Source organism: Eretmochelys imbricata, chromosome 4, assembly GCF_965152235.1.
Source record: "Eretmochelys imbricata isolate rEreImb1 chromosome 4, rEreImb1.hap1, whole genome shotgun sequence".
Taxonomy (NCBI): domain Eukaryota; kingdom Metazoa; phylum Chordata; order Testudines; family Cheloniidae; genus Eretmochelys; species Eretmochelys imbricata.
The window spans coordinates 56,885,972-56,912,098 of NC_135575.1; the positions used below are offsets into that span (position 1 = coordinate 56,885,972).

General features: G+C 44.4%; 1 protein-coding gene across 1 annotated transcript in view; it reads right to left on the reverse strand.

The window, feature by feature from the left end:
- The window catches only part of FREM3 (FRAS1 related extracellular matrix 3), a 109,600-nt gene extending 84,646 nt beyond the window's left edge, over positions 1-24,954 (reverse strand). The window contains 3 exon segments of the mRNA XM_077814453.1: positions 17,397-17,486; positions 19,828-24,685; positions 24,688-24,954. Of these exon segments, the coding sequence (XP_077670579.1) occupies positions 17,397-17,486; positions 19,828-24,685; positions 24,688-24,954 (5,215 nt within the window).
- Between the last annotated feature and the right edge of the window lie 1,173 nt (positions 24,955-26,127).

Sequence of the window (26,127 nt, forward strand, 5' to 3'; positions counted from 1 at the left end):
TAATTCAAAAAAGCTAAACTGGATGAATATGTTCAATATTTTGCATTTTTTAACAATAAGTACTCAGCCATGTGTAAAGAGGCCCTTCCGTGTGGGACTTATATTAAACCTTGCCAATTTCCCATCTGTTTGCTGTTTAGTTTCCATGGTGTACTCTTAATGCATACTTTAAAAACAATTAAGGTTTCCTTTTTTATTGGCATCTCTCTTTATAGTTGCATACTCCACCATAAACTTTTAAATATGATGCTTATTTAACTTTAAACATTTTGACAAATGAAGTAGCACTCAGAAGCAGTTCTCAGTACATGTCTTTGAGCAAGGACAATAGGGTAGACTCAGATGAAGACCTTGGAAGGCAAAAGCATACTTGCCCGGTTTACCCCCAATGATTATCTTATCTATACTATGAGAAAGAAGCTATGTGGCAGATCTCAGCTAGTTAACAAATCAAAGGTTTAAACACCATTCACTATGCTGAATGCAAACGCGGTCAGGGGTATTTTTTTGTTTTGTTTTGAATCCTGGTACATAAATGGCCCTGCAATAATTACTGCACTACCAAGAAAATATTGTGAAAAAGCTCATGCTTAGATTGCACCAATCCCTTCCAAAAGCACACACTGTTTTTAATTATTCTCATGTGCTCAAGCTATGATGAATCAGTAATAACACTAATAGTGCTCTATATTTATAGAACATTTTTCATCTTTTAGGATCTTTAAAGTTCTTTATTGGCTCTCTATGTAGGGATTACGCACCTAAATGAATCTAAAACAAAAATAAATGGGTCTTTGTGCAGATCTCCAAATAAATTAAACGGAATTTCTGAGTGAGACTGACAGAAGCATCTGGCAATTTATATCTAAAAATCAGTCCTATTCTGAACCTAGAAACACTATAGCTAAGGCTAGAAAGTAATTTCTAGACAAAACCACTTTATCTAAAAAGTCATAACTATAGCAAAAACGTTCCTTCCAAATTTGGTCTCAGAGTGAGAGTGGATATGTTTTTGCTAAGTTTGACCAAATATGAGTCTCCAGGTTAACATTCATGTGTATGGAGAGGACAGGGCCTGATTCTGATCTCATTTATATTGGTGCAATTCAAAAGTTATTCCACTGACATCAGTAGACTTACTCTGGAGTTATTAGTATAATAACTAACTAATATTTGACAAACTATTTGAAATTGACACTGTGGGCCTGATTCTAGATTCATGCTAAAGTCAGTCACCTAAATATGTGGCTTGATTTTCACCTCTTTCTTCCTCCAGTGTCAGTATGAGTGTTAGGTAAGAAGCACCTCTGAGAATTAAGCCGCTTTTTTGAAAGGAACATGCCTATTGGCTGGATTGTGGCTTAAATGCCACAACCCACAGATGGGAGTGGGACGAAGCCATCCCACTCCCGAAGAAGAACTGGAGCCATTTGTCCCATTTGTCCATTAGTATGGAGCAACAGATTACTTTTTCACATGCACTGATCCTCTACGAGTCAGCGCAGGGCCATGAGCCCAAACTCCTCCCTGCCCCCTTTTCAGAGTCCAGCTCCTGGGCAGGGAGCAGGAACAAGAAGCCCGAGATCCCCAGGGACCAATATCTTGAAAAATCTCACAAAGTGGGGAGAGCATCTTGCTCAGTGCTGCACCATCACAGAGTGGCAGTTCACTGTATGGGCCTATGAATCTGGGTGCCTAGCTGTGGATTCCAAACTTCACACAGAGATGCAGCTCGTTATACATTTGGAAATGGGGCACAGGAGTGTGTTCTATCGAGGCAAGAATTAGTTAGAAATCTTAACCCTTAAGAATTGAAGCCATAGGAAGTAGGAAGGGATCAGGATAAACAAGTCCATTTTATTATATTGGTAAGCGTTCTGCCTGAGAAGTGTTCTACTGTTCTCTGGAAGACTGTAGAAGAGATCAGAATACGAAAGAGGGAACCCAGGACGGGGATGCAGGAGGAAGAGGAGTTGAGACAGGAGACCAAATGAAGAGGAAGGAGAACAGAAAGACAAACCCCTGGGATGGTGAGTGGTGGGCAGGAGGTGCAAGAAAGTGGGGACTGCAGATGGGGGGATCACAATGGAAAATGGAGAGGTGAACCTGAGAAGAGGGGATGTGGAGGCTAGAGAAGACAACTTGAGCTTTTGGAGATTCTGAGGCTAATTAGGCTAATCAAGCAGCTGAAGATCCCAATAAGTTTCATCAGTGTAGCTGAGGCTTGGCCCAACGTGAGTAATTAATACATGGAGGGAGGCCTCATTTTTTGGAAGACAGAATTAGGGAAGTAAATGAGTCGTACGCTTGAAAACACAATATTTGTGCTAAATAAAGTAAGGCAATAGGTCAGTAGTTTAAGAAGACAATGTCTGAGCTAACTAAGATAAGATGGAGAACACCCAGGGAACTATATACTATGAACTATATAACAAGGGACAAAATAAGTTGGGAATGTAAAGATGAGGTAAAGAGGAAGTCAAACCATGGACAGCGCATGCTGCACAGGGACTGGTTACTGCAAAGTTACCAAGCCAATCTTAAAAGGTGTGATGCAATGTACAGTAAATACAATGAGAGGTGTAATGAATATAAGGGAAGGGGGTAACTTTGGAGCTGTGGTGTACCCTACATCCATCCCCACTTTGTTTAAGTCTGATCAACTCTATACAGCTTTGCTATATGCCAAATAAAGACACCTGAGTGATAAAGTCTGGAGTCAAACTGAGTTCTTGGGAAACTGAGTGGAAACAGGTCTCAGAGGGAATCCCAACAATCAGCATGGTGGGGAGGGGAAGAGAGGCGCCTTGGGAGTGAATAATTCTCTTCCCTTCTGCATCTATCATTTAAATGATGTTCTCCTGGCCCTATGCAGAGTGCCCTGGACAGTGAAAAAACACCTGGTCCCATTTCTACTTGCTTGGGATCCGGGGAGCATGAAAATGTCACCACTTTTTCAAAAACAAAAGAAAATTCTCAGGAAAAAATGTTAATTAAGCTGTAGCTGAGTTTGCAAATATATGTGGGTAACTTAATGGCAAAACTACTTTACGTCATTGGGAATGGTGGGTGCTCAGTGCTCTTATACAGATGACTAACTTTTAGCTAACCACAAGTTTGAAAAATTTTGGCCCTAGAATTTTAATTTACAACACTGCGAGCAGCGTATCTTGAAATAATAAGGGATGATTCAAAGCCAGTCAAGAACACTTGGATGTTTTCATTCCACTAAAGCTCATGTTTGTTCCTTCCAGCAGAAACATAATGCCTTTGCAAACACCAGTATCAAAATAAAGCATCCCGCCCCTCATAGTTCTGCACTCCTGAGGTCAACACAGGTAACATACATCATTCAATGTTGTCAAGCATGAAAGCAAAATTACAGAACATTTAAAAAGAAGTATTAAAAAGAGGTCTGCATTCTCCCGCTGAATTCTAAAGATTCCTGTAGTGCAAATTTCTTGATAAGCTTTATTGTTCAAGAAATCACATGCCTTTGTTGACTAACCTTTCTAATTTTTATTAAAAATCAGTGATATAAGTTTAAAAAAATCTTTTATTTAACTTGCTTGGGAAGGAATTTGGTTTCTTATTTAAAGCCTGGAGAAGGTGGGCCAAGAATTAGAAATCATGTGTTCTATTCCTGGCTCTGCCTTTGTGTCTCTGTACCACAGTTCACCTATCTCTAAAATAAAGTATAATAATACTTACATCACAATTAATGTCTTCAAAGTATTTTGAGATTCTTGGGTGAGAAGGGTGCAAGTACAAAAGAATATTACAACAGAATTGGCAATTCTGAGCAACAGAAAGCACTCTTTTACATGTGATGTGGTAGTGCAATGTTCTGGAAGAAAATGTTTGAGACAACTTGTACAGTCAATAGAACAATGCTTTACTTAAGCCCTAATTTAGGCTTACTACATATTAGATATAACCTGTCATTAACTACATGTCATGCAAAAACTTTACCACAGATATGGAATTTGGCCAAGAATTGAACTCTACTCATTTGGACTGTCAAAAGATTAATCAGCTGAGTTTCTCATATACAAGAAAACGTTATTATGGAAAAAAATCACCACACATCATAGGCAAGACTTGGACCAGTTAGCAGAAAAAAGAACACATACGGACATAGGTTTGCTTAAACATGCATGTATCAAAAAGTGAAGAGTAAGTAATTACTACACAAGCAATTTGTTTAGAATGTTTAAAATATTAATGTTTGGGGGGAAAATGTTTCCATTTACTACAGCAAAAACTTATTTAAAATAAAGAAGTGATAATTCTGATGTTCATCTTTGTGTGTGTATTATGTGCATGAACAAGAATCGTGATTCCCAAAGCGCTGGGACATGAACTCCAACACTATTTAAACTGTGGGGGAACTGTGTCCTACTACTTCAAGGAAGCATTTGATTATTATTGTTGCTTGTACTGCTGTAGCATCTAGGAGCCCCAATGATGCACCAGGACTCTATCGTGCTAGGCATTGTATAAACGGAACAAAAAGGCGGTCTCTGCACCAACCCAACTCCTGAACCAAAAAACACCAAAAAACCCCCCAAAAAAACAACATGGTGGAAAGAATGAAAGAATGAAATGGAAAGTTAAATAAAATAGGAAAGAAAGGAGGATGAAAAAGAAGAAAAGAGAACAGTTATTTGACAGATGTTATTAGATCTTACTGTAAACCGGTGCTAATGTTCCCCATGGACGCGTCAACCTGACACAAATTCTGTCTCCTGTGCATAACCTGAGCAGCCTGCTGCATGCTGGGAACTCCCTTGGAGCAGAAATCTTCCCAACTAGACTGCATAGCTACAGCAAAGCCACTCTTCAGCTATTACCTGCCCCTCCCTCTCATTTGGAGCTTAAATAGCTTGTGCCCCTCTTATGCCTGAAAAAGGTAGGACTGGAGAGAAGCTGGCTGATGAGTCCCTCCCGCAACCTCTCTTCTGAACCTAAATCTGTTTTGTGGATTGTGTGCGGTGCATACCCTCACTTCAGGTTCCCCAAACTCCCATACTCGAGAGAACCATGCTGATTCTACCCAGGACAGACCCTCAGCACCAACAGAGGAGGGGTCTCGATTTCACACTGATTTTCCTTACATTTTTCCCTGATTTTGACTGCTGATACTAATGTATACAGATAATTCACACCAAACTCTATGGCTCTAGTTCTTCCATCACACATACAGTAGTGTAAACTAGGAATAGCTGTACTGAAGACATCAGCTACATCAGTGTAATCAGGCCTTATCTATGCACACCGGTTCAAGACCTATAGAAAAGCACATACATATAAAAGTACAACTAATCTTAGTATCATAATGCTAGCTTTCTTGGGGGAAGATACGGGTTCTGCAATAAGGAAAAGCAATAGGGTCATATTATATTTTACCTCTCAATTTTTTCAACACTGTTATCCTAGTGAGATAAGTGTACATTTTAAAACACTCTTTCTTTACCCAGGACAGGAGAGCAAATCCTGACTGACAACAAGATTAAAGGCAAATCAGAGTAATGCAGGGCATGCACAGCACCAATTAGACTTCCCCCTTTGATTCACAGTCTATCCCCTACTGACAAAAAGCAAAAGCACTACTCGCCACACTTCTAAAAGATGTGAGCTAGTTACAGTAGCTGAAAGCTTAAAAATAAAAAAAAATGTTTAATGGAGATTTTTATAAAAAACAGTGGAAAAACAAAAACCAAAACACATTGGGCCACATTATGATCACAGTTACACTCACATGTCCCCAATGATTTTACTGGATATGTTTAAACAGAGGGCAAAATTTAACCTATATTCTTCTTCTTAAATCCAGATTTTGACTGGCCTCTGTGAGGTCTGAAAGGAAGTGGAAAGGGTGTGTCACAGTTTCACGCTCTATGCTCCGCTAAGGATAGAGTATGCTTTCTGTTAGGCCCAGAGGGCACTATCCGACCCAAGGGGTGCATCAAGGAGGTAAGAGCATGGCGGGCTTTGTAGGTATGCTTCCCCTGACCCTGCACAACTCCCCCTCCCCTAGGTTTTCATGGATACCAGGCACCACGTTATAGTCTCTAATACTACAGAATGGAAATCTCCCAGTCATAAGAAGATAGCTGGGATGATGACAAATGACATAACTTGATGGAAATGGAGAAAGTCAAACCCATAAAACATTTAAATAAGGGAAAGAAAGACGATATTATGGAAAAAGAGTGGAGGAACAGAGCCCTCGAAATCACCAGAGGAATCCTCCACATGCTCAACAAGATTAAATTAATCTGAGTACCTGGATGGAGGTGTTGGATCTGTAACCAGGTATAGCTCTTGTCACTTCAAATCTGGCCCCAAATCAGTAATAACCAAACAATACTGTAGTCAGTGTCTGGCTGCTGTTTGTCAGTCTATGAGCATTGTGTTAAATCAGTGCAACTCCTGAGCAGCAGATGAGCAGAGGGTAGGGGGAATCAAAATGTTTTTATAGCATTTAACATTCATATTAGAGATGGAGCCAAACCAGAACCCTGGATCAGACCCCATCTCTTATGCCAACCTTGAACCAGTCTGAATCTGGATCTGATCTAAATCTGAACTTTGCAGTTTAGACTTCTAACTGCAATGGGCATGGGCAGAACACACATCTTGAACTCTGAGGAAGTTCAGACCTGAATTTGAACTCTGTAGCTGAATCTCCTCTTTTAATTTTGTGATTGGTATAAAACAAGAAAAATGTAGAAAATGTCATACTTTTAGAGAATGTCAGGATTTTCCTTAACCCCACATGTAGTGTACTTGCACCATCACCAGTCTATGGTGGGTGGGAGTCCACAGTTGAAATCCTGGCCCCATTAATGTCAGTGATAAAACTCCCATAAACATCACCCCAGGCATGCTTGGAGCTATGCCAAGCGGGACCCACAGAACAAAAGAACCCCACATACTTTATATTATTAGTGTGGTAAGTGTCCCTTACCTATAGGCTTATTTTGGGCATTGACCTGATAATAGGGAAATGTTCTTAATTTTTTTTAAATGGTCAGCAGACAATCTTTAAAACAGTGCAGTAAAATTCCCTATACAACAGAATTGTAAGCGTAAAAACAGCTTTCCATGCAATGCTTAGAAGATGTCTGAACTAGTCTTGCAGGATATCAGCAAAACCCTGTAGCCTTCAGCATCAGTTAACTCTCCTTACTCTTTTTGCTACAGTAATTGAAAAGAGGTCTCCAGGGCAGCAACGATAGTGGATGTCAAAAGGTTAAGGGTACTAATAACTATAAAAAGAAAAGGTGAAGCCTCCAGGTGGTAGAGAGTTATTTATACATAGCATCGCTGAACATAAAAGAACCTGGAGAGGTATTGTTTGGTGCCCACTACTCCATCTACTGTGCTTTGCATGAAGAGCATCAGGAAAAATAATGACTTCTTCAGTATTTAAATGTCAGCATAGAGTAAAGTCAACAATAATAGGCTCAGAGTATATTGCAAATCATTACATATTGTTTCTTTGAACAAACATAATATTATGACACTGCCTCACTCAGATTTAAAAGTACATTTTATAAATACGAACCATACCTCCTTTTGTGGGTTTAATTTTTGCCAACATCTGTGCCTGTAAAATGACCCATGGACATAAATCTGAATACTTGGGCATTTAACTGCACAATCTGTGGTGTAATCAGTTGATTATAGGAGCTAGTACTCAGATTTTCACCGACAACTCAGTAGTGGGTACAGTTTGTGCAGGTAAAAGGGATACCCCACCGTTTTGAAAATTTGGTCCTGAGTCAGTCATACTCTCTCATGCACGCACACCACCAATAAACTTACCCAGTAACTCCCCTAATTGGCAAATCATACTTATGTTGCAGATCAAAACAACTCACATTTGTAATTAGTGTATTAAAGAGGGCTTTCTTTCCCCCATAAATTAAATTATGTGATTTAAAGGGAACACCATCAACTTAAAAGATCACACTTCTGTCTCAATTACTTTTGCTTCTTATTGGTACAAGTAACTTCTAACATTATTGCAAGCCAAAGTGACTGGACAGAAAATTATTTTCCCTCTAATTTTCAGTTTGCTTATTTTCTGCATTGGACAGCTGCTACTCATTGATATGATACCCTCTTAATTGACAATGGTCATGTAGTTTTTCCTGAAGTTACGGCAGTCATGTTAGCATACAAAAAACCCAGATAATAAATAACTTCAGCCACTTTCATTTATAAATACACACAGCTACATTTTAATTTACTCCCACAGTACAACTGCCTTAATCAGACACCAGCTTTCTTATTCCATTTTTATTTATATAAAGTAATATCCCATAGTACATTTATGGCCTAGTAATTTATCTAATAGGACTGCTCAGTTTAGCAGAGACTAGAAGTATTGCTGATGAAATGTCTAAAAACAGGCTCCCAGTTAAACAGACCTCCTTGTGTCCCCAGGTCGATAAGTAATGAAAGTCACCATCTGTTCACTGTGTGTGGTTCCCTCTCTCCCAGGTTTTCTAATCATTTTGCAGTTAGCCAAGTTAGTCATGCCATGGCCAGTGAAGGACTCACATATTCATCAACTGACAGCAAAATAAGACTTCTGGAAGAAAAGTAGGTGGCACTTCATAGCACCTTCTCCTGCATACTAAGTGCAATGTTAGCAAAAGGAAACAAGAAATACATCTCCAACCTGTCATAAATGACTAGACATATGTGTTGTTTAACGGCATCAGTTACATGGCATTACAAAATGGTCTAGAAAATAATTGGCTCGAGAAATATATTTTCTTTTTTGCCAATTTCTTCCCAGCTGGCTTACGTTCAACTTTTTTCTTTCATCAAAGGGAGTACAGTCCAAAGGCCATTTGCAGGCTCTCATAGCTTTGTCTATTGACTACTCTATTGGCTCCTAAAAGGGAAGATCCTTCCAGCTGTAATGTTGCCAAGGATACAAAGTGCCAGCTATGAAGTATGGCTTAGTGTATTCGTTGATTATGAAGTAGAGGCCTTCCAGTTCCTTGAAAATCAATGTGACTAAAGCTGAATGAAATAATTTACTCACCCATCTTAAACCAGAAAGGAAATTAGTTTCATTCAGACTAGGAAGGCTGTACACTTCCAAGCTGCCTACTATTCTATCTTTGTTTGTAAACATAAGACAAATTCTTCCCAGATATAATTCCACTAAAATCAGTTGAGTTATATCAGGGTTGAAATTGTTCCAATATTTTAAATTATTCTAACCTCCATAAAATGATGTAATGGTTCATAAATCAAGAAACAATAACAGAAGAGAAAACTGAAGATAATGCGCATAAAAATGAAATGTGATTGTGGTTTTACTAAAGATTTGTACTGAAATTGGGTGAGGAAATATAATAGGTACAACTAGGGACTACTAGTTCCATCATTAACAGGAAATGTACTGAACTGAACTGCCTTATTCACTCAGGGCGCAGATACTTTCATAACAGTAACTCATTTCTCAAGTATGCACCTACCTGCACTCTGATTGGCTGTGGGCAATTATTAGCCAGAGCACAGAGATTTGCATAATAAGGGTATGGGTATTTTTAATTACTTATAGTGATTGCACTACTGTGGTTGACCACTAGAAATGTCTGTGTAGACCTTCTGGGTTGATTTCTGACTGGAAATCCTCCACGGCCCAAGGAGAACTTATCACAAAGAGCTCCTCCATTTTTTCCATCCCACTTCAATCCCACAAGCCACAATGCCCTGATCTCCTAGCTAGTTTCCACAGTGTCTGGAGACCAACAGGGAAGAATCAAAGCTTCTGCTCCACCCATCCCATTGTCGGATTGCTCCTATTCTGCAATATTTTTCCTGCATTATTCTCTGATAGAAAGATGCTTGCATTATTCAGCTATGTCAGGGATCGGTAACATTTGGCATGTGGACCGCCAGGATAAGCCCTCTGGTGGCCAGGCCGGTTTCTTTACCTGCTGGGTCCATAGGTTCAGCAGATCGCAGCTCCCACTGGCCACAGTTCACCGTTCCAGACCAATGGGGGCTGCCGGAAGCAGTGGCCAGCTCATCCCTCGGCCCGTGCCGCTTTCCATAGCCCCCATTGACCTGGAGCAGTGAACCACAGCCAGTGGGAGCCGTGATCGGCCAAACCTGTGGACATGGCAGGTAAACAAACCAACCCAGCCCACCAGGGGGCTTACCCTGGAGGGCCAAACGTTGCTGATTCCTGTTGTATGTAGTGGAACAAGATAATGCTTGCCCAATGCTATTCCAGTATATGCAAGGAGGAAAGTTCCTATCAGATTCAGTCATCTTGTTTCGAAACCAAAAGAAATCCAGAAGTGATCATTAACCTTTGTACAATGGTGTCAGGATATCCTGGAAAGTAAGAATCTTGTCAGATTCACTCATCCAGCATCTGAATCAACATGATACTCAAACTAGAAGTAGGTGATAATCTATATCAGCCAATCTGCACTCACACTCATTATAGGACACTTTGGGACAAACATATGTGGCCTCCTGCCAACCACTCACAGCTGTCAGCCTCCTATACCTACACCTCAGGAACCAGACCTGCTCCCATTGAAATTAGGTGCACACAGATTAATCCAAAGACCTTCTACTCTCATCAGTGGAGATTCTCCAGATTTACAATGGTGTAACAGAGAGCAGAATCTGGCCGATTGACACTTCTGCTATTTTATCAGGATCTGGCCCTTACTTACAGGTGGTCAGCAAAATGAAATCAAGATTTACAACTCCCAGATTAGCCCTTGGTACACCTATAAACAGAAGAGTGTATTTAAAGCACATTTTAATGTTAATTTACAGGATGTCTTCCTAATTTCTTAGGTCTCAGAAGTGCTTCCAACTGCCAGCTCCCACTATGGTCATCATGCCAGGATGCAAAATCTAACTGGGGCTTATTTGTTCGATGTTTGTACAACACCTAGCACAATGAGGTTACTCCCGATCTTGATTGGCACTTCTAGGTGCTATTGTAAAACAAAGAACAATAGTAATGCATTCTCTTTGGTGGCCTATCACTATGATGAAAAACAGCATTCATGCTGTCTACGGGATTAAGGTAAGTGACTGTTCCCTTCCCAGTATTCCATAGATGTCCTAAATCTTCTTTTCAAATAAAGGACATGTAGTAAGAACCCTGGGATGAGTCCTGCATTCCTTACCTTGACAAAACTTTCATTGAAGTGAATGATAGTTTTAATAACTCCCTAAGGACTAAAGCCAAGATTTAAATAATTAAATAATTAAATAAATCAAAATCAGTGCCTATAAACAGGCCCCTGCATAAGTGGCCTGATTTTCAAAAGTGCTGTCACCTAACAATTCCCACTGAAGTGCTCAGCTCTTTTGAAAATCAGGCTGCTTATTAAGCTGCAATGTGAGGATTTAGAAGCCTAACTTGTAGGCACAGAATTTTGTAAAGCTTGGCTTTTAGATTATGGCCAGCTGACAATTTTAAAAAGCCATGAAATACTGGGGGAACCTGGGGAGGAGGGCAGGAATTAAGCTAAATTGCTATCAGTCTGCATGTTCCAATGCTGTTCGATGGTGAGTTTACAAAGTACACAATGGGACATCACACTATGATGGAGTCTAGGACTGGGAAAGAACAACACTTCCCAGGCATATCAAAGGAGGAAAGCAGCAAAAATTTACATTACAAGTGTGCTGAAATGCCCCTAGCCTGCTTACGTGGGGCACTGAGTGCTCAGTCCAAAGCTCTCATTTTTTGTTTTTAAAAACACTCCTGGGTAAAGAATCTGTACACAAAGCTGTTCACTTAACAGCAACAGGACAGCACCTTTGCTTTCCTTTTTGCAGTTTTGCTTTCAGACAAAAGTGAATGTAAAATAAGAGAGGGAGAACAAGTCCCCTGTGGGAAAACTTGTAGAAATGATCCTGAGAAAAAGCTCTTGTAGTTTCCTCCAAATTCTCTCATTGGAGCTGCAGATGGGATTTGCTCCCCTGCAAAAGTAGTACTGAGTTTGGCTTCCAAACCCCAGTGTCTCTGAATTTGCTCCAGGGCAGTGGCTCATTAATGTGTCTCCTGCAACTCTTTGCAGCACATGGTATTAAAACACTGTGTGATTTAACTATTAATCAAAGTTATTAGCCACCCAGGATGCTTTTACTATGTTATTGACCAATTAAGTTATCAACCTGCACTAAGTTAACTTATTTGCTGTGAGAATATTTGAGAGAGAGAGAGAACTATATTAAATGAAACAATGAATTTACACTACTGTGGCTCTTCTGCGTAATGTTGATTGCTAATTTGGCTCCTGAACTACTGAGGTCTGAGTATCACTGCTCCAGGGCCTTCTGGCCTATGGCCTTAACTGTTTAAGTAAAATCATCCAATAAACTAGCTCTCCATAGGATTTCAGAAATGCCTGTATTTATTCAGTTGGGTAAGAAAAACAGACATTGTTGAGCAGGAGTCCTGCACGGAGGAGGCAGAATCCCTAAATTTGGCCCATCCTGAACAACATATTAGGTATCTCTAGAGAACAGGGTGAAAGAGAATATATCCTCCCCACTCAGGCTATGGAGCTATCCTGAGTCGGCTACGATAGCCTAATAGCTCATCCTTCCCCAATCTGAAAGTGCTCTGAATCTTGTTGCTTACACACGTTACCCCACCCACTCCCACCCATGCTGTGAATGCGACAGGTAAGGAATCCCTGCAGAGCTGGGCTCTGTTATAAAATGAGGTGCATATCTACTATGTAGCCTTCCTTTTGCCCAAAGCCATCGCCCAAAGTCCATCTCCATCCTGTACGTAGAATAGCCACACCATTTCCAATGCCATAGGGTGCTCCACCGCTGCAGAGGGATGGGCTGCAATTGCCCTGGCTTCATATGCTGCCTTTATTTTAGAAACTTGTTTTCAGCAAATAGAATGTAGCCCACCTTTTCAAAACACCACAGCATCACATTAAATTTCTCTAGCTTTCCACTAAGTAATTGATCAATATTAAAATCTAACTAGACACTTTTATAGCCACTAGCTTTTCATTACTTACATTTGTTTTATCTTCCGACTTCATTCTAAAAATCCTTTGCCCTTCACACCCATCTTTCGGCTCATGAGACCATTTTGTTAAGCATCTTTTGACGTCTAAACAGAGAGCAACCCTGAAAGCCATTAAGAATGGAACTCTTTTATTGCACATTTATTGTAATTACAGAAACCTTTATAAAAGCAGCTCCTTTTCAAGCTTTGGATGCCAGATCTACCCAATAGGTTGTAATTCCTTCCTGCACTTTGTTAGACTTCATCCATCTGCTAAGTCATATAAACATATACCACCAACATACATGGCCCACATTCCCATAAGTCTCCTGGAGTAACTGGCTGGCAAACAGATTTGTTTTATTGCGATCAGCTTTCTTTTTTCCAACAGATGACCTTGTAAGGGTCTGTGTAATAAACTGTTGTGGGTAGAACACTGACATTTATGTCAGATTTCTGTTCTCTCATTTACACAGTGTGTCTTAATGAACTTTAAAGTGATACCAAAAATATCAGTGCGCTTTGGAATCACAGAACGTTAAAGTTGGATCCTCAGCAGAAACAACACGAATGAGGTAAATTCACATAATTTTAAGCAACAGTTTAGCCCTATATGTACAAATGTCCAAGCTACGGTTGCTGAAAGAGGAATAACTTAGAGCTTTAGTGAGGTTGAATTTTCATCTACAATGATATTTTAACACATTTTGATTTTAATAATATGAAGTATTTTTGAGTACTCTGAGGAGAAAGTACAAACTCTGCTCATGACCACTTGCCTTGGCTTTTCTGCTGTAAGTTAGGTCTTTTTCCCAAGCTCATTTATTTTATTTATTTATTTGTACATTTCCTACATTTTAAACTCTGTAAATCCCAGGCACAAGCTAAACACCAATTTTTATTGGAAGTCGCTAGAGAATACGTGAGCTGTCTCCATGCAACAATGTACGGTTCAACTATTTTTGTATTAACACAACTGCACATTGTGACATTTGTCCTATTTGTAAATAACATGTTATTTCCATATGATATGAATCAATAAATATGCAAAGTCATTCTTGTGACTCTATTTCTGTGTAACTATAAGCCCATGGACCTGATCTTGAAACCCCTACACAAGGCTAGATTGTGGCTGGGTGTGACATGCAGTAACATCTCCCCACTGCTTAGCAGCTGCCTGAAGCTCAGTCAACAAACTCAGCTTTCCACGAATAGAGGTATGGCTAACTGGAGAGGGAAGGAGTGAGGAAAGAGGCACTCTGCATGGTACAATCCCCTTTCAAAGGGTCACAATTTACAAGGCCACTTGCACAGTGAACTACAACTGTAGGAAGCAACAGCAACTCCTCCTCTCTGGCTTTGACACACCAGAGGAGAGTCTGAACTAATGGCAGGTGGTAAAGGACATCAATGAGAAAAGAAAACGTTCCATCCACCGCTGCCTGTGCTAATGGGAAGGGTGGATATCAGGGTGCCTTTCAATGGCGAGCAGTGCAGCATGCCAGCCTCGGCATGATCTGCAGCCCAAACTCCCTGCTGCTCGCTGGCTCTCCGAGGCAGCCCGTTTTCTCCTCTGGACAGGAAGAGGCGGTCCAAAGAATAAACGTGATCATTGGTCCAGAGTCTAATTTTGGACCAGTTTTAAACTGGCATAACTCTATTAACTACAGTGAAGTACACTGGCACAAGTGAGAACAGAATCAGTTCCATTTTTCAATAGACTACAGCGCTCACCATTCAAAAAGAGCACCATTTACCGGGCCGCTTTCCTTGTTTCCTATAATTAGAACAGGATATAACACACTGAACTAAAACAACATGGTGACAGTCATTGTACCAGAAACTAGATTTGATTTTGGGTCAACCATTTTGGAGAAAGTATTTTAATGCTATTACAGCCTTCGTTTAAGGACTGACAGCGAACAATCAAAAGGGGTGCATTTAAAAAAAATGTAATTTTTATGGAATGTTACACTTAGGGCCTGATCCTGCAAACCATCCACACACAGAACTTCCATTAGCCTCATTACATTGAATCAGCCAGGAAGTTTGCAGCACTTATTATGAAAGCATATAATGATAGATGTTAATCAGTCTGCAAAATTCAATGGACAATTTCTGCTATGGTAATACCACAGAATGAATCTTCCTGTCTTCCCTCAACTAGGGCCCATATGCAGAACTCCTGTAACTTCAATAAGAATTCAAAATGCAAAACACTTGCAGGATTGAGCCCTTGTTAAAACAAACAAGCAAAATACCCCAACTATTTCATTCAGATAAATCGTTACTGCAAAGGGCAAAATAGTGCATGCATTACCAGTGTTCATAAGGTGAATAATGCCAAACTGACATTACTGAAAGCTGAAGTACTCAAAACAGATACCTGCACAGCAGATCCTTGACTGGTGTGCTTTGTCATAACTTCGTTTAAGTCGTTATAGCTATGACAATTCACATCATGTAAAGATGGCCCCAGCATAGGTGACAGCAGTACAAATTTAACCAGGCTGCCCTATCAGCAGCATACCAGTATCTCAGTCTTGATCTAGAGCATGGGTCGGCAACCTATGGTACGCATGCCAAAGACAGCACGCGAGCCAATTTTTAATGGCACGCTGCTGTCTGCTGCGGACCCCAGCAGACAGCAGCGTGCCACTAAAAATCCTGCCCGGCCTGCTCTTCTCCGCCCTCCCGCCCACCGCTCTCTCCTTGCAGGACAGGCAAGCATCCCCCTTCCCCCCGCCTCTTCCCCCAGAGTGCTGGGTTACTGCCCCTCCTTCTCTCCCTCCCTGTGGCCAATCAGCTGACAGCCCTTGCTACAGAGGGGGAGAGGGAAAAGCGGAGCTGCAGCGCACTTGCGCTCTCTGCTCCGGAGACCTTGGGGAAGGGGGGTGGAATCAGGGCATATCCCCTCCAGCCACCTGCCACTCAGGGCAGGTGGCTGGGAGCACCCCCACGACCCCAGCCCACACCCCCCAGCCCTCTGCCCTCACCCCTGCACCGCCCTCACACACTCCCAGGCCTCTGTCCTTACCCCTGCACCCCCCCACAACGCCAGCCCTGACTCTGGCACCCTACTCACACACCCCCAGCCCCCTGCCCTGACTCTTGCATCCCCCACATCCTCACCTCCACCCTGAGCACCAAACGGGAGTTCCTGCACACACACGCACACACACACACATTCCCACCTGCACCCCTTGCACCAAATGGGAGCTGCCCAGGTAAGAGCTCCACACCCAAACCTCCTGCCCCAACCCTGAGCCCCCTTCCTCATTCTAGCTCCTGGCCAGACTCTGCACCCCAACCCCCAGCCTGCTCCTTCACCCCCAGCCCTGTACTCAGTGCACTCCCGCCCTCATCTCAGTGCAGAGAGAGGAAGAGAATGGCTAGAACCAGGGAGAAGGTAGGTACTCACTCTATGTGGACAGGGCCGGCACCCCAGACCAGCAGCGGGGCTGAGTGAGCCGTTCAGCCACTGCTGGTCTGCGGTCCCGGCCGCCGGCACTGCTCAGCCCGCTGCCGGTCTGGGGTTCTGGCTGCCTGCCCCTTGCCAGCCGGGGTCCTGGCCGCAGGACCCGCTCAGCCCGCAGCCGGCCTAGGTGAATGGAACCCCAGGCCGGCAGCGGGTTGAGCGGGCTGGCAGCGTAAGATCAGCATTTTAATTTAATTTTAAATGTAGCTTCTTAAACATTTTGAAGACCTTGTTTACATACGACAATAGTTTAGTTATATAATATATAGACTTATAGAGAGAGACCTTCTAAAAAACGTTAAAATGTATTATTGGCATGCAAAACCTTAAATTAAAGTGAATAAATGAAGACTCGGCACACCACTTCTAAAAGGTTGCCGACCCCTGATCTAGAGGGACCACCTAGATGGTGTGCTGGCAATGTAGTGTTCAGTCTCCATGCTGATTCTGTTCTTGGTCTCTCTGCTGACACTATTAACAAGAGCCACCTATAGTAATATTAAGTTTTTGTAATGAGCATGGCTGATCACTAGGAACTAGACTAGAACCAACACTTTCCACTGAACAGCAATCATATGGTAACATCTTCTAGTTACTACTGAACTGTGAGAAGATTTGAATTAGCAACACCATGGTGAAAGATTTTGTAACTCATTAAGAACTTCTTACACCATTTAGTTTTCCTTAGCAATTTACATTAATTTTAACATTATATATTTAATAAGTGATTCATCCATTATCTCAGTATAAAACTGTAAGCAAAACTCATGAACTTGCAGTAAAATAGAGTGAAGTATTTTATAATTCCAATATCAATACTATTCTGTTGCTGGATCTCATTTTAAGATATAGTATATATAAGAAGTATAACCTTACCATTGTCTTCAATGGAGAAGTAGATGATGTCACTGGTAGAACTATCGCCCTCTTTCAAGACATAGCTGATCTTCATTTCATCAATATCAGCTGATAAATGAAACATGCTAAGTGAATCACCACAGCATTTTACTGCAGAATATAACACTTACCAATAGATTTTGAACTTTAGTATTTTAATTTAGTAAACAATATTTGATAACATTCTCATAAATTACTAATTGTTTTTGAAGAATAATACTTTAACACTGTTCTGTGTCAAACAAAGAAAAAGCCAGTTTTAGAAGATGTATCACTTTAAATTGTATAAACAAGAACTCAAACTCTATTGCAGTAGCATTAGTTCCTACCATGGTCCTTGCTCTGCAGTTCAGCAGTAATTAACCTGATTATTAATTTTAAGCTAAAAAACTAACTTCTGTTTTGTTTTAATCTGTTCTTTAATATAGTATTTAAAAGTTTAAATTAATTGCAAATTCTAGTTTTCAGAAACCCTTCACCCATTATAATGAGAATGACTATGCTACACCTAAAATGTACATTGGGGAATAAAACTTGATCCCCATAGTTTTGTGCTTTAAAAAAAAAACAAAATAAAAAAAAACCCCAACAACCTGTACCACACAACTATTTCAAATGACTGGGTATCAGATGAAATAGTGTGGAAATTTTAATTAATTTTACTTTATAGTGACTATTTCTGAATTTACTAAAAGTCTGATTCAAAGCTCACTGAAGATCTTTTACTTTTGCTTCTTCACACACAAGAAATAAGTTGACAGTTTCAGTTTTAAGTGAACATTCTTTGTGCATCTTAAAGTACCCATTTCTTCATACCCAACTCAGCAATGCAAATGTCCTGGATCTAATGCTACCCTGCCATACATGGGTGTTAACTCCTGTGGACTTCAATAGCAGTGGTACCAGCTTGCCTCATGGTTGATTTCAGTACTTTTAGTTAAACTGAAATCCTAATTCTTTACAGGTGTGGAACATTTGCAGCTGAATTGTAAACAAATTTTACTACATTAGAGCTTGAAAGATTAACCGAAAGACTTTTAAGTAAAGTGATAATAAAGAACGAAAAATCTGAAATCATGCAGATTTTCAAACTAATAGCTTTTTCTTCTTTCTCTAAATCCAGAAACAAAGGTGGCTGCCTTCCCCCTTTTACCTTTGTCCCTACTTTGTTCAGGAATCTACCCATGGGAGGTGGACCAGAGATCTAGGGTCAAAGCACTTCTGGGGCCAAATTAAGACTTGATTCTCCCCCATAAGAGATGAGTAACTCCACATTGCTATCAATGGGAATTACTTATGTCCTGTGACAGAACAATACACACCATCAGTAAATCTCCAGACATTTTCAGCCCATTTTTACAGATGGTGAAACCAAAGCAGAAACGTGGAATGACTTCTCATAACTTACACAGCAAGACAGGAATAGAGGCTAGGGCTACACTTTTCAAAAGTATTTACTTGATTTAGGCTCTGAAGTCCCAGTTTCAAATGTGATTTAGAGTGATTTAGGCACCCCTTTCAAGTCTCATTGAAAGTCAATAGGGCATGTGCTCCTAAATCACATAAAGACAGGTTTCAGAGTAACAGCCGTGTTAGTCTGTATTCGCAAAAAGAAAAGGAGTACTTGCGGCACCTTAGAGACTAACCAATTTAAGCATAAGCTTTCGTGAGCTACAGCTCACTTCATCGGATTCATACTGTGGAAAATACAGATGTTTTTATACACACAGACCATGGTGCCACAAGTATTCCTTTTCTTTTTTTGTAAATCACATAAAGTATGTCTACACAGCCTGTGGAAACAAACCAGCAGCAAGCCTCCCAGCCTGGGTCAACAGATTCGAGTTTGCAGGGTTCATGCTAGTGCTCTAAGCTGCGTTGACACCACATTGAAGTTGCAGCTCGGGTTCTGAAACCCACCACATCTCTAGGCTTTAGAGCTTGAGCTCCAGCCCAACCTGCAACTTCAAAGTGCTGGCTACACAGCTAGTTTTAGAGCACTAACGTAAGTCCCACAATCCCAAGTCTGTTAACCCAGGCTCACAGCACGGGCTGTGTAGAGAAACGCTCAGGTGCTTTTGAAAATATTACCCTGTGCCTCCTGATGCATCGTACCAGGACCTGACCACACGTTAGGGATGTTATCAAGTCTTGCAAGTAAGAAAGAGAACTTTAGGTTAAGTGTTGGCAGGTAAAACAAGCCTTTCAGCTTCCTTTTAAAATGTATTTATTTGTAATTTCAAGGCTACCCATGTACCTTGTAAATGGTTTAAGATCTTTAAGTTTTTGTCATTATTTTTAAAAGACAATCCAGTTTAACCTTAAATTACCTCATAGGTGAGCAAGTGAATTGTCTAAGGTATATTCCTGGATCCAAAGGCTGTAAATGAATAAATCCATTATCACCAACCTTGTGTAAATGTGTTAATGCTCTCATTTCCAAGGCCAATATTCATGATGAATCCATGGTCTGGGCTATCTGTGATTTTGTACTTCAGCAGTTTGTGTGGGCTGTCTCGGTCTTCTGCCTTCAGTGACTTGCTGGTGATCAAGAAGCCCAAGTGTCCAGACGGAAGGTTTCTCAGAGTTGGGGCACCTTTGTTGACCGCTAACTGTGGCACCCCATTGTCCAGGGGATTGATCTGGATCTTCAACGTCTGGGGTTGATGAGTCTCCAGAATGGTGTCAGGGAAAATGTAAAAGTCTGTGTGGGTCCCGTCAGTCATAGTGAACGAGAAGCTATCCTGGCTTGTTTCTGTACCATCATGTCTATAGCTGATCAGATTCTCATTCAAATCTAATTTGGTGAAGCTGGTCACAGGATAGCTGCTGTTATATAAAATCCAGCCATGGACAGGGACCTGGGTAACTGTGAAACGGAGCAAATGGTCAGGGGTGTCCTGATCTTCCACAGTCAACTCAAAGGGGGTAATCAGTTTGGTCTTCCCTTCCTCTACTACAAGGTCATTGATAGTCAGAATTGGCTTTTTATTGTCCACGTCTGTAATGGAGATTCTGAAGGTGCGGAAGACCGGATTATAGCCATCTGTCACTTCAAACTCGAAGCTGTCCATCTTCACCTCATCCTCTGCAGTGTGGATGTAGTAAATCTTATTGCCAGCTAGCTGGAGCTGAGAGAAGGAAGCAACAGGCACCCCAGGACTGTCTGAGCTCTCTAAGTGCCCTCGGCTAGGGGCCCGGGTGATGCCAAAGCGCAGGTTCTCATCAGGGCTGTTAATGTCACTAGTGCTGAGCAGGTCAGTTGTGAGCGTCACCTTCCCACCCTCTTTCAGAGTTACCCCTTTGTTAATCACCTCAGGAAAGACTATGTCAATGCCGCTGATGGTAATATAAAAGTATCTGTCTATCAAGGGGTTAATGCCATCAGTGACATCAAATTTAACCAGGTCACGGACCCCTTGTTGGCCAGTATGAGCATAACGGATAAAACCATGGTCTATATCATCCTGGGTGAAGTTCATGCCCACTGTAATATTGCCTAATGGCTCCCCACGTCTGCTCACATGCTGCAGAAGACCCTGCCTGGGTGCCAAGCGGATGATGTAGGTGAGGTTCCTGTCTTCTGAATCTATGTCTGTGGCTTTAAGGTCTCTGTTCGTGATGACCTTAGACCCACCAATCTCTATCTCCAGCCCATCATTGATAGTCATCCTAGGGGTCTCATCATCCATAAGGATCACCATGATCAGCACTTTCTGTTCCACTGTGTGCTGGCCATCACTTAGCTGGACTTTGAAGCTGTCCTCTTTAATTTCGGAGTCATCATGCTCATAGACAATGCTGGAGGCCTCCTGGATCTCCTCCATTGTGAAGTTGCGGATGGGTATGGCACCAGTTGTCAGCTGCTGCACAATTTGCCCATGCTTGGGGAGAACACTGATGAAGAAGTGCAGGTGGTCTGGGGGAAGATCAGCATCGGCGCCATTGAGGATGGGCGTGTCAATAACCAGACTCATCCCCTCCAGCACCACAAACTCACGCACAGACAGCTCAGGCTTTTCATCATTGGTAGGGATGATGATAATGGGGAAGAAGTGGTGTGGGGAGACGTTGACACCATCAGAGCAGCAGAAAGTGAATCTGTCCTCTAAGGGCTCCACCCCCTTGTGGATGCTCTGAACATAGCTGATATGTCCCAGGTGAACATCTTTGATGGAGAAGGTGCTAATGGCAGTGCCAGCCCTAGACTTTTCAGACCCCGGGGCTGGAGAGATGTTCTCCAGGTATCCGGAAGTGGACTGAACAGTGATGGTGCACAAAATGTCATCTATGGGAGTATCCACATCCTCCACATCCAGTTGCTGCTGGGCCAGGGCTTTCTTTCCTCCCTCTGAGACAATGAGCAGCTCGGGCCCCACAATCACTTTAGGTGCAATGCTGTCCACAGGCAGCACAGTCACAGACACACATACCCCTTGCACCGTGCTGCCTCCCACCACCCGCTCATGGGAGAGGTCAGAGATGGTCAGATTGAAAGAGTCATATCTCTTCTTCGGGCCAATCTCTCCACCAGTGTGAGCATAGACTATTGTCCCACTGATAAGGTCTTGCTGGGTGAATCTCTCCATAGGCACCCGATTTACCAGAATGTCACCCAGCTTGGGCGGATCCTTCACAAAGAAAGTCAGTGCCAGATCATCAGTATCTTCATCTGTGCCCTGGAGAAGGGAAGTAGTGATCTCAGTGACACCATTTTCTAGCACATCAATAGAGGGTCCCAGCAGCTCATTACCACCAGGTAGAGTGATGCTAGGCCTTTCATCGTCCACTGGCTGCACAGTGATCCTAACAATGATTGGCACATGGTGAATGCCATCACTCACTTCCAGTTGATAGAAGTCATTGGTGGACTCATCACCATTGTGCTGGTAGGATATACGCCCACTGGCAATATCATCTAGCAGGAAAGATTCCCCCTGGACCATCAGCCCCTCCAGGTAGCGCAGGTGGCCATGCTGGGGTGCCTGGTTTAAGATGAAGACAATTTGGTCTGTGTCCGTGTCCTGGTCAGTGGCATCCAACTGACTGGTGGTGAGAAGGAAGCTGCTCCCCTCGAGCACAGTGAAGCCCATGTTGGTGATCTGGGGTGGCTGGTTGTCCACTGGCTGCAGGAAGATTGTGAAGGTCCCTGGCACAGAGTTGCTCGCTGAGTCCTCTACACTGTAGTTAAATTGTACCACCCTTGGGGTGATACCCAGCTCCTGGTCAGGAGGCCGGTATGCCACCTTCTGATGGTTGACCTGGACTTGGGTGAACTGAGTAATGGACACCAGAGGGTTGTCAGCCAGCACGATCTCTCCAGCCAGCAGAGGGTGGTTCTCATCTATGTCAGTTGGGGGTGTAAGCAGGGTGTATTTCAACTCGCTGTCATCTGTGTCCAGGTCAGTGTAGCGCAGATAGCGCTTTCTGAATTGGGTCACCTGGTACTCCAAGACTGTCATCTGTAGGCTAGTGCCTGGGTATAGCTGTGGGGGCAAATTGTCTACTGGTTGCACTTTGACGGTGAATATTTGCTCCCCAGACTGGTTAGGGGGCTCATTGTCATCCTGGAGGCGGAACACAAACTGGTCTATCACAGGACTGGTGCTATGGGGTCCTGTGTGCCTGTAGAACAGCCTTCCATCCAGGATGTCCTGCTGCAGCCATTCACTCACCACCTTCTCATACACACCCTCACTTTCCACAAAGTGCCATGAGGAGGAAGCACCACCAACCTCCTCCATGTCCTCTTCCCTCTCATAGGATGGTGGTGTCTCTGCCTGGCACAGGAGAAGCTCACCCAGGCAGTGGGAGTGTGAGGCGTGGGCAGACTCCTCAGGGTCCTTCTGAAGTATAAAGCGAATTGTCGACTCTTCAGAATCAATGTCAGTGGCGCTGAGAACGAAGGGTGAGATCTGGACAGCCTGGCGCTCTCTCAGCACCAGCCCAGTGTTGGCGTTGAGCAGGGGTGGCTGGTCATCAACAGGGGCAATGATGATGGGGAAAAGAAACTCCACCTGGTGCTGCCCGTCCTCCATGAGGAACACGGTGTTGTCACTGTAGCTGTGCTCACTGCCATCGTGCTGGTAAACTACCTGCCCAGCCTCCAGCTCGGCTGCTGTGAAGTACTCGCGGCCGGGTGGCGCGCCCAGTACCCTGAGCTCGCCATGTCGCAGGCCCCGTGTCACCCAGACCTTCACCTCGCTCAAGTTGTCCTCATCGCTTATCTCCAGAGTGCCAGACAGAGGCCTCGACTGCCCCTCAAAGAGCATGAGCTGGGGGCCAGCGGCTTGGCTGAAGGTAGCCACTGGGGCTAGCGTGTTCATGGGCTTCACCACCACCATGAAGGCAAAGGGCTGGGAAGAGGCGCCCTCAGGGTCCAGCACCTTCATTTCCATCTGGAAGATGCGCTCCTGGTCCGAGTCCACAGTGGGCGGCTGGTAGGCGACCTTCAGCTCCCTCAGCTCCCGCTGGGTGAAGGAGGTGAGGGGCCGGCCGGGCTCGTCGGTGCTGAGCAGGTAGCCCCGCAGCCGGAGATCCTCGCCTTCCCGCCCGCCGGGGCTGGGGCTGGGCCAGGGCGCGGTGAGACTGAAGAGCAGCAGGTCCGGGGGGCTCTCCAGGTCCTCGGCCGCCAGCATGTCGGGGGTGAGGGCGGTGAGCACGAACTGACCCACCTCGGCCACCAGCAGCGCCGCGAAGCCCAGGGAGGGGGCCGTGTTGGCCGCGCCGCCCCGCAGCCGCACCGCCACCTGGAAGTACTGCGGCTCCGCGCCGGCCAGCAGCTCCACCCGCATGGGGATGGCGTCGCGGCGGGACCAGGGCTCGGCCGCCGTGTGCTGGTAGCGGATCCCCGCCTGCAGGAAGCGGCCGCACTCGCTGCTGTAGCCGGGGGGCAGCGGGCGCCCGTCGGAGTCCACCAGGCGCCCGTGGGCGGGCAGGGGGGCGCCGCCGTCCGACGGGGGCCGCGCGGTGAGGCGGCAGCGACCCTCGGGGAAGCCCAGCACGCTGGCGTCCAGGGGCGGGCTGAGCCCCAGCCGCGACTCCACCTCCAGCGGCAGGTGGCGGCGGAGCAGGCGCGGCGGCCGGGCCAGCACCTCCACCGGCAGCGCCAGGGGCAGGAGGCGCGGGCGGCGGGGCGAGCCCGAGCGCAGCTGGAGGCGCAGGCGGTAGCGGCCGGGGCGGGGGGCGCCGTAGTGGGTGTAGGTGACCTGGCCGGGGCCGAAGCGGCAGGGGAAGCGCCTGGGGGAGAGGGCGCCGGGGCGGGGCGGGGCGGGCCCGGCTCTTCGGTCTCCAGCGCTGTCAGCTCGCACGTCTCTCCCGGCGGCACGCGGATCGCCAGGTCCCGCGCCGGGTCCAGCGCCACGGAGCGGCCGCAGGGCACCCGCAGCCCCCTGCCGGCCACCAGCAGCCCTCCGCCACCGAGATCCGGGGGCAGGAGGAGAGGAAGCGGGTCCGGGTCCTGCTGCGCTTCTCGCCGCGCCGCCAGGCTGCACAGCAGCAGCCCGGCTAGCAGCACCAGGCAGTGATCACTAGCCATCGCCCCCTTTGGCCGGGGTGTCCTGCTCTGGGAGCCCGGCTGCTGCACTGGCTGGGGCGGCTCCGCGGCAAGGTGCACTGGCCGCCTCCTCTTCTAGCAGCTGCACGCGGGGCTGGGCGAGCGGTGCGCTCTGTTCTGCCCCAGCCGGCTGCAGGTACGAAAGAGAAGCGGGCGGCAGCTCCTAGCACCGCCCCGGCGCAGCCTGACACAGCTCACCCGGGGACCCAGCGCCTGCCCTACAGCCTAGAGGAGAAAGCAGCTCCTGCACAAACTAACCCAGCCCCCAGGAGACAGGAACCCTCCTGCTGGGCTCTGATTTTCCACTACAGGGACTCACTCGTCTCTTCTGGGACTGCAGTGACTTCAACTGACTGGGGCTCTAGTCCCACCACAAATGGCTCTAGGTTAGTGTATACCCCCCTAGGGCACAAAGACTTCAGTTTATTCTCTGATATACTAATCTCTCACCTCACATAAGATGGTTTGTTGTGAACTACAGCTTCCCCATGCTTCCTTGGATCAGCTTTCAGAGCCAGACTCTGCACTCTGTTTAAACGCAATGTCTCTACCTTTACACAAGTGTCATTAAGAGCAGCATAGGGCTTTTCATCTCATCTCCTTCAATCAACTAACTATGTAACTGTACTATGATACAACTAATACTAAGCTCTTACATAAGAACCACAGCTGAAAATAATTAAGCTTGCTAAGTGCTGTCCAAATTGGGGAGAGTGACACTGGACCTGCTTCAAATCCCTTATTACCATAAACATCTTTCTCTGACTCTCCAACAGTGTTTAAGGAACAGGAGGGCATTCCAGACAGTTTTTTTTTTTTAAAAAAAAACACACCTGGTACTATCAACGCCTTTCCATACAGCATGCTATACATCTGGAGAAAACATACTTGCCCCTTTCCTAGTTTGGTGTCAAGTTCCATGGTGTGTATATTAAGAAGTGAAGTTTTGAGCCTACTTTGGAAAATTTCTGTTGCCTTTGAGTCACTATCTAGTTCTGCTAAACAAACACTAGCAAATCCATATGAGACAAGGCTGAGATTTTCAAACTATGGCATTAGGGAGGGAAGAGGAAGGCTTGAAAAACCAATTTACTGAATGGCTACTCTTACAGAGACAAGAAGGATCTTACCCAAACATATGCAACCATCATGACA